Here is a 9224-nt window from a genome sequence, read left to right as displayed (position 1 = left end):
CAGCCGGGCTGATCATTCAGAGTGTCCGCAGCAGGACGACGTCAAGGACGAACCCACGGCTCTGTTATACAAGTTAATCCAACGATGAAGCACAGAATCTGTCCCTGTGGATTATGTTCTATATGAAGAATTTTAAGAAATGAGACGCCAGCAAGAAGACTTTTACAAACCAAAGTCTCACCATCCTCACTCTTCACGCTCCACATTTATCAGATTCTAAATCTTTCAGGATGACTTCAGCAGACTAAGCATGAAAAGGTTTTGAAGATACTTCAGAGATAAACAGCAGACATGCAGCCTTTACAAAACATAATCCAACAACGAAGCAGGTCGAACAAAATTTGAGGATTGTGTTTTATATCAAGAATCTTTTTTTAAGGTTTATTTTTTGGGGCTTTCATGCATTTCTTTTTTAGAGATAGGACAGTGGACAGTAGGAATGGGAATGGTTTTAGATTTCAATTCTTGGGGTCCCGATTCGATTCAGAATCTATTTTCGATTCAAAATGATTCTGGATTCAAAGTCTATTTTTGAATGAGTCCATACTTCAGGATCTACTCCAGTCATCTGTGAGACTGGCTGAATTTCTTGTTGCTCTATTCTACTGAGTTAAAGAGCTAGCATTAGCACTTAGCAGGGAGGGACTGATTTGCAAAAAAAAAAAGTTATGAATCGATTTCAAATCTCAAATGATAAGAATCTCGATTTTCACATAAATCGATTTTTTTCCCCACCTCTACTGGATAGAGTCCAGAATAGGGGAGAGACCTGCTGGGATGGATCCACTGGCTGGATTTGAACCCAGACCGCCCACTTGGAGGACCAAAGCCCTTGTACATGGGGCGCTCACGGCCTCCGGTGCCCCTATAAATCAAGAATCTTTGAGCACTTTTCTTACCTTGACATTTTTTTGACATGTATCAGATTGTGATGCACATTTCTTCCAGGACTTGAGATATCAAACACTGAAAGGTTTTTAATAACTGTCATAATGCAGCTGTGATTAAAGGAAATCCAACATGAATCCCAGAGGGTTAAACTTTACATCGAGAACCTAGCTCTTCATTAATCAGCATGGAAGTTTAAATAGTGCAGACTCTTTTTAGAGATATACATATTCATTTGAATGTCCAAGAAAAGAAAGTAGACTGACACAAATCACTTACTTTAGTGATTCCTTTGCTCCGGTACCTTCTTGTGATTCAAATAAGAGAAACGTTTTCAGTAATGCTTTAATCGTGAACACTGGTTTGATCTAATCTGAGATCCTCTGGCAGGGAAGTTACAAAGCTCAGCGAAAGCTCACCTTCAGATTTGTTTAAACATAATTTCTTGAAATACGTCACATGCATTAAATCTGTGCGATCTCGAGCCTGTGTTATAATTTGAGATCATGTTAAACTGGAGTATATGAAACTAGAGTTTAGATTCTAGATTGATTTAAACATGATCAGACCCCTGGTATAGTTAACAAAGGTGTGAACCCTGTGACCCCCAAAAAGGGTGAAAAGGTGAGGGGGGGGGGACATACGGATATCCTCGCCCTGACTCCCTCTGTCCCTCCTCTTTTTGCTCTTATTTCTCCGTCCTCCACCGCTGCCTCCTTTCTGCGCTCTGTGCACGTTTGCCAGGCCTTCATGAAGCAGCTCAAGGAGGGAGTTCGCTTTCCTCGCTTGTGCTGCCAGCTCTTTCCCATCAGTCCAGCCCCCTGGAAGATTCTGCAGACCCTCTCTCTCTCTCTCGCTCTCTCTCTCTCTCTGTCTCTCTCTCTCTCTCTGTCTCTCTCTCTCTCTCTCTCGTCGGGGCCTGTGGCTGAGCCTGGGGCTGGGGGTACAGGCCGCTGTATTTGAGGTGGGGGCTCCCTCTGGAGAAGCTTTTGGCTCCTTGGTCTACAGGCCTGGATTCAGACAGCCAGCGAGCAGCACCCAGAGGAACAGTTTGAGATTGGCTTACACGGCAGCCTGTTTCATCTCCCGAGTTTCTAAAGAGAGAGAGACTGAAGATGAGGAGCGGGAGACAGAGGGAGGGCGAGGGAGAGGATTGGGAGTCAGAGTGAGTGCGAGAGGAGTCTGGAACAAGGAACGACTTTGGAGAGTGGTCAGAGGTGGCGCGACATCTGAGCCTCCATAACCTGTGTCTCTGCAGAATCGGAGCAGTTGCACGCACCGTCGCAACCAATCAGACTCACAGAACGGGCTCTAATGGAAGTCGTGGAGCTGGTATCTGATCGGCTGCTGTCCTCGTAGAATGACGGCTTAATTAGTGGCAAAGTCTGTGGCGAGCGCCGTATCGGAGGCGTCTCACTCAGGCAGAGAATCTGATCGTGGACAAACATTTGTGTGGAAATGTCCACTCTTACGATCAGCACAGAGAAACACTCGGCGATCAAACATGGGGGTAAAAACGTTCTCGAATTTCCCTGATAAACAAATTATCAGGTTTAAACAATCTGAGTCCTGAGCTGCAAAAGAAAGGAACTTTAAAGATGGAAGGAGGCACATGCTACACACACACACACACACACACGCACACACACCCCGAGGGAATGCATCCACACCCAGTTCACACATCCTACACCCCCCGCCCACACACACACATGCCCACACATACTTGAGCAACAAACAGCCAAACAGCACATGCACACAACCAAAGAACCAAATGTTGCTTTACTGTAGAAATGCAAAGAATCTTTACACACACACACACACACACACACACACACACACACACACACACACACACACACAGTACAGTGGTCACCTCTGGCTTAGAGGCTGAAGCAGCGTAATGATTCAGTTCCTCTTTGCTTCCCTCACAACGTGTGTGTGTATGCACATTTCTGCATGTGTGTGTATGTGCTGTACAGTTGTCACTCTGTGTGTTTTGTGTGTTTGTGTGTGTGTGCGCGTGCGTGTGAACGTGAACGTGAATGTGGATGTGGTCAGGGCCAGTCATCTTCCAGGCAGCTCAGAGGAAACCCACATCAACTGCCATCCACCACACTCTAGGAATAGACTCCCCCAGCGCAGGCAGGAATGGAAGGCACGCCTGGCCTCCCCCCCCCCTCCTCCCTCCTCCCTCCTCCCTCCTCCCTCCCCCCTCCGTCCTCACCCGTCCTCAGGACTCCCAGCAGCCGCCCATTCATTCATCCACCTCCTTCCTTGACCTGTAGAGCCCCTTGCATCCTTTAAAAAAAAAACTCCTGCAAAACCTTATCTCATTGACTCCCTCTTTGTGGAAGTATTTCTGAATTTTCAAACATTTTGAGCTGATTCTCGAGACCTTCACTCATTTAATCGTCTCCTTTAAAATGTAGAAGACGATCCCTCTCATATATATATTCACTGGTTTACAGAGTTGCAGATTGCCGGCTTCATTGAAGATCAATTCTCTGCTCCGCATGTTCATTTTATGACACACAGCTGAGCTTCTCTTCTGCAGCTGGCTGTCCCAAATCTTGATTTAACTTGTGTTACATTAAAACAGCAAATATCTTACCACCTGTGTTTCTTTTTTTTAATGTTTTTCAGGTTGTCCATCGTGCACCGATTACTCCAGGAACATCACAGATGTGCTCCCAAAGAGAGGTAAGAAGTCACTCCTCGATTCTTTTCCATCTCCTTCACCCTGACTCACGTCTCTCCACCCTCTTTCTCTCTCACACGTTCATGTATGCAAGAATTTAAAGGACTGACTCAAAGAGTTTACGATTCGATTTATCAGAAAAGTCGATGCATTTTTGCTTTTTAGTTCTTCTACAGTTTCTACCTTGCGAGTCAAAGAACATGCACTTTTTAGAGATTCATTTTTGGACTTTTTCTGACTCTATTAGAGAGACAGGACAGAGGATAGAGTCCGAAATCAGGAAGAGAGTGGGGAATGACATCAGGAGCCACAGGTCAGACCCGGGCTGCGTTCTCAAAGGACTACATCGTCCATACATGGGCCGTGCAAACTAACCACTAGGCCACCTGCACCCCAAGAACATGCCCATGTGATATTGTGCTTTTTGGGCTGAACTGGAGCAAAAAGAAGTTAAAGTCAAAGCGTCCTATAAAACGTCCCAATCTCATTCAACTCCAAACATTCCTGAGGGGGGAACTCTAGAATATTGTTCCTTAAAAACTAAACCAATCGCTCATCTCCGAAAAGTCTGTAAAAAATCTTTGAATATCCCTTTTTTTAAACTTCTGACCTCATCCCTCTATCGCCTTCTGTCTCACAAACCAAAAGCTTCGGCTTCAGTGGAAAAGTAAAGACGATAAAATTAGTTTGGGTACATTCGGCCTTCTGGCAGCATCAACAAAGTGTGGAAAAAAAAGAAAGAGATAAGACATGAAGACGTTATCAGCTTATCTGTCGCCCTGTGAGCCGACTGAGGCTCGCCGCTCTGGGCCGGTTAATATGACGCCTGTTTAAGTGAAAGCTTTGTCACACAGCTGAGCTTCTTTCTGCAACTGGCCGTCCTACATCTGGTGTCTTGACACCCTTTGTTTCTTTTTTCAGGTTGTCCATCATGCACAGCTTCCTCCAGAAACATCCGCCATGTGTTTCCAAAGAGAGGTAAGAAGCCATTCCTCGATTTCTCAGCTTCTTTTCATGTCTTTCCTCTTGACTCTCACCTCTCCATCCTCTTTTTATAAACTGTGTTCCCTCCAGCCGAGAAACAGAGCCAGAGGGAACAACCCTTTACACCTCTTCATATGGTGCTTAAAGGAATCTCTTGCACGTAATATTTGAGGGGTTCGGTCTGGTGTTGAACTGAATAAAAACTTATTAGAAGCTTCATATTCACCCGCTAAATCTGATTCAAACAGAAGAAATTGGAAGTCGCTCAAGTCCTGACACATTTTCTACCGTCGGCTTTGACATCTTGAAATGTGTGCCTGGAAAAGTCTTCAAATTTGAAGGACACAAGGAGCAGAGATGGTGACCGAGAACAGGAATGTGAGGAGGAGGAGGAGAGAGAGCGGACGCCACATCTCTCTTAATAAAGAGAAATTGGAGTCAAGTGACGCTCAGCTGGTCAGAGGATGTTTGATCAGGACGGTCATGAGGCCTCAGGTATGCAGAGTGCGGCTTGTGACCGCAGAGAGACACAAGAAGAAGAAGAAGAAGAAGAAGAAGAAGAAGAAGAAGAAGAAGAAGAGTAGTCCCTCTCTCACCTCCTCCTGCACTCACCTGTGCAGGTCATTCTTTATTAACCCGGGTCAGCGCCCCCATTCAGAGCCAGGCTGAGCGTTGGAGCCCGTGTGGCGGTGGCCGCTGTCTGCCGCGCCTCGGGGCTAATGGGAAAGAATGACAGGAATCTGTGACTGATAATGGCACGCTCTGAGATGTTCGTCAGAAGATAATCTCCCATATCCTTCCGCCCTCAGGCTGCTCTTCTTCTTCTTTTTCTTCTTCTTCTTCTTCACCAGACTTTATTTGGATTTTATGCACAAACGTTTGCAGATGTTTCATGATAAAAATACTAATTTATTCTTATTGATGACCTTTTTGAATTTGAGGTTAATTTGTGGCTCTGTGTGTGTTTATATACTTCTCTCTCTCTCTCTCTCTCTCTCTCTCTCTCTCCTCTGATTTGTCTGCAGATGTTCGTTTTCTCTCCCCCCGCCCCGTCGTGACCGGAGCGCTCGGCCTCCACGCTTCACGCCTCTGTGGCTGCTGTCAGTTGCTCAGTAGGCAGTGTAGATCCTGTGTAGCAATCAGCAGCTACATCTGGCTACTGGGTCTCTGACGGCTCGGCCTACTTCCTGGTCGAGCGAGTCCAGACGCTGCTCCCATTGGCTGCATGGTGCATTCCTATCCTGTGATTGGCTGCGATGTGAGGGGGGCTCCTTCCTGTGACCCCACTGACAGGATGTTCTCTGTGTTACAACACCACAAGGGGCCCTTGTCAAGGCTTCTTTTTTTTTTTTTTTCACTCCTTCCTCTTCCATCATTCTTCTTTCAATTCTGCCTCCCTCACTGAGAGATCCTCTTTGTGTTAAGACTTCTGGAAACACAAATACCTTCCAAACTAAGGAGCCTCACAAACACAACAGGAGGCTTCTAAAAGTGTTAAAAGCTCCAACGTTTTGATTCAAATTCAATATTTTGTAAATTCCTGAAAGCCTTCTGATATTTGGATCATAACTGGGTGTGGCTAGGATCGGGTATTTATTTAGTCAAAAAAGATGCATGTCAATCATTGGCTGTTTACATCTAGCGTTAGTGCTTTCTGCAAATATTCAACAATTCCCTCGGCAGACGCTTTTTATCCAAAGCGACGTACATCAGAGAGTAAGAACAAGACAAGCGAGGATCTAGAGAGGAGGAGACAACGTCAGGAAGTGCAAACAAGCAGCTTTAAGTCTAATCGGACACACGGGTGCTGACAGGAAGTGACCAAAGTTGCTGACAGGAAGTGACCAGAGGCAAAGAGCACAACATCGACAGCTGCTTCTTGAGAGTTCTAATCAGCATGTAAACCATCCTGAATATCCTCAAACAAAACCATCGGCATCATTATTATCGTCATGACCAACACAAAGCTTGAGACAGAAATTTCATATTTTATATCATCAGAAAAATTCTTTGTGAAAGGTGCCTGACAATAATGCATTGCAAAATAGAAATGTATTGCATTTTTTTTTTTTTTTAAACGGCCTCTCGCGACCCACCTGCAGTACCGTCAAGGTCCACTAGGGGGCTGTGACTCACACTATAGAAAAAGCAGGATTTCTGAGTGTCGTGATTTTTTTCCCCACTTGCATCATTTAGAGGATATTTATAGACATTTTTGCTCTCTTGTTTTCTCTGACTTTATTGCAGGTACATGCATTTTCTGTAAATATGTAAGGATGTATGTTTACTTTAAGCCGTTCTCGCCGAGAGGCTCTAAATCTCCTCAGAGAGACTGATTGAAAGTTTGAAGTGAACCGCTGCATTCCTCTAAAGAACCGACCCTTTGCTCTGTCCTGAACCTGGCATACAATGTAGATTTCTGTGTGGTTCAATTCTACAGCTACATTGTCTGCTGGGTTTCTGGCTAGCAATATAAGCCCACTGCTATATAAACCCCCGCAGAAAGGTAAGCATTCATGTGTCCTCCTGTCAATGTGCCTCACACATACCTGACCCTGAATATTCAATAAAAATAAAATATTTCACATGATGACTACTGAGTGAGTGAATGTCGTTTGTCAGACTGGGTATCACATTTGAAGGCAGGAAATCTGGAATCTGCAGAATCTAAATTGATCCAGCGTTGCCTCTGCGTCCCTGGAGTTAACCCCGAGCAGAGAGATGCCAGGAATATTCTAGTAACTCAGCACAAAGCCGACTCGTTGTCTGTCAGGAGGATGTCAGACTGCTGTCAGACCGGCTCCTTATTAGTGGGACACAACTGTCTCCCTGCAGCCAACACACACACACACACATGCGCACACACACCTGGGATTGTACCAAACCTTCACACAAACCATTGATGATATTTGGTAGATATTTGGCACCCCATCCTCAGTGTGCAGCACTTTATGACACTGGGCTCAGACTTTTTTTTTCCACTTTGCCACACATTGAAATGTGCAATGATCAATCAATCATTATTTGTACAGCTCGGACTCCTAACAAATGTTATCTCAAGACACGTTACATAAGAGCAGTTAAAAGACCTTACTCATCGCTATATTACAAAGACCTGATGGTAATCCATCATGAGCACTAAGCAACATTTCAATCAGGAGAGACTTAAGTAAGAGTTTACAATTACTTCATGCACTCAGAGGGGTAGTGAGGCTGACAGCAGGATAAGGAGACCCCCCCCCCTAAGGAGTCTAGACCCTGGTGGTGGTGGTGATAGAAGAATGCAGGATGTGATGAGGACTGGGTTTCTGAGGCTGGATCTGAACTCTGCTGAGCTGGGATGGAGGTGACTGTGGAGGAGGAGGGTCACAGCGATCGCACTGAAATGACAAACTGACTGTGGAGGAGAGAGAACCGGTTTTAAAATGTATTTTAAAAAGCAGGACGGTTGGTAGAGAGAGGATGTGGCAGAGTCGGGTTGGATTATTAGGCTACATAAAAGAGTAAACACTCATAATCAGCTGATCAGGGAGATGGAGGATGTGGAAGAGAGGGAAGTTCAAGAAAGGAATCGAATGAATGTGTGAGAGAATAAAAACAGTCTTCCTGCTTGAAATTACGCTGAGCTCTGTTTAGCTAAGTTATAGTGGTAAGAAAAAAACCTCCTTTAAGAGGCAGAAATCTTGGGCAAGATCAAACTCATGATGAACAGCCATCTGCCGAAACGGCGCCGGGTTTGAATAAATGGGAGAGGGAGATGCAGCAAGAAGGATAGGGGCTAATGGGGAGGTATTTATTAACCTCTAACCCGACTAAATGTACAAATTGCTGACATAACATAAAATAAATTGATGACTGAAGAGATGTAGAAAAAGGTGTAGGTCACCTCATTATTCAGCTTTTTTTTTTTTTACTAATCAAACACATTAAAGAAGCAACATCTTCACTGCTCCATTTAAACTGGACAAGAAAGAAACAGAACAAAAACAATAATTTAAACATTTCATATGAAAAACAAGACACAAAAATCCAGAAATGTGCAAAAGTAAAGATACGACTGGACCCCTGTCGAGATGATTTCCCATCATGCACTGGGTGGAAATTGACGAGAAGAAGCAACTTTATGTTTGTGTTTGGAGTGAAAATGAGAGTGAGAATTTCTGCAGCAGTGAAATATCTTTAAAGGTTATGGAGGAATGTGGGCGCCGCTAGCCTAGCCGGTATGACGCAGACCCCGTGTATGGAGGCCGTGATCTTCAGCGCAGCAACCGCAGGTTCGGGTACGGGCTCGGCCCTTTGCTGCATGTCATTACCGACTCTCTCCTCCCGGGATTTCCTGTCTCTTTTCGGCTGTCCTAGCTAGTGGAGGCAAAAAGGCCACAAAAAATATCTTAAAAAAAAAAAAAAAAAAGTTATGGAGGAAGGTATGAAGGTTACCTGGAGGGATAAAGCAGCAGGTGACGCAAAGGCAGGTAAACTTCTCCTTTATGGACTCAAGTGAAGGAGCTGAGCCGTCAAACAGACGAGAAAAAAACACGACTCCTTCAGAATGAAATGAGTGTTCATGAGTGATGAAGAGGTCCGGTGTTACAGGTGGAAACAAGAAGACAAGAACAGAACTCCTCAGAGAGACACTTACAGGGTAGACTTGATC

At 44.8% G+C, this 9224-nt stretch overlaps 1 protein-coding gene across 5 annotated transcripts in view; it reads left to right on the top strand.

Annotated features, from left to right (window-relative positions):
- Nucleotides 1-7163, top strand: part of LOC114920232 (uncharacterized) — a 31448-nt gene extending 24285 nt beyond the window's left edge. The window contains exons 4-6 of one of the 5 annotated variants that reach the window (XM_065962091.1): nucleotides 3532-3588; nucleotides 4508-4564; nucleotides 4661-7163. In XM_065962091.1, the coding sequence (XP_065818163.1) occupies nucleotides 3532-3588; nucleotides 4508-4564; nucleotides 4661-4741 (195 nt within the window). In that variant the 3' untranslated portion in view covers nucleotides 4742-7163. The other 4 variants (XM_065962092.1, XR_010667613.1, XM_065962089.1 and 1 more) reach the window with 4 other exon arrangements.
- Nucleotides 7164-9224: the final 2061 nt, after the last annotated feature.

This window comes from Labrus bergylta, chromosome 13, assembly GCF_963930695.1.
Source record: "Labrus bergylta chromosome 13, fLabBer1.1, whole genome shotgun sequence".
NCBI classification, from domain to species: Eukaryota; Metazoa; Chordata; class Actinopteri; order Labriformes; family Labridae; genus Labrus; species Labrus bergylta.
Note: the sequence above shows the minus strand (reverse complement) of the source record. Positions and strands in the feature narration are given on the sequence as shown.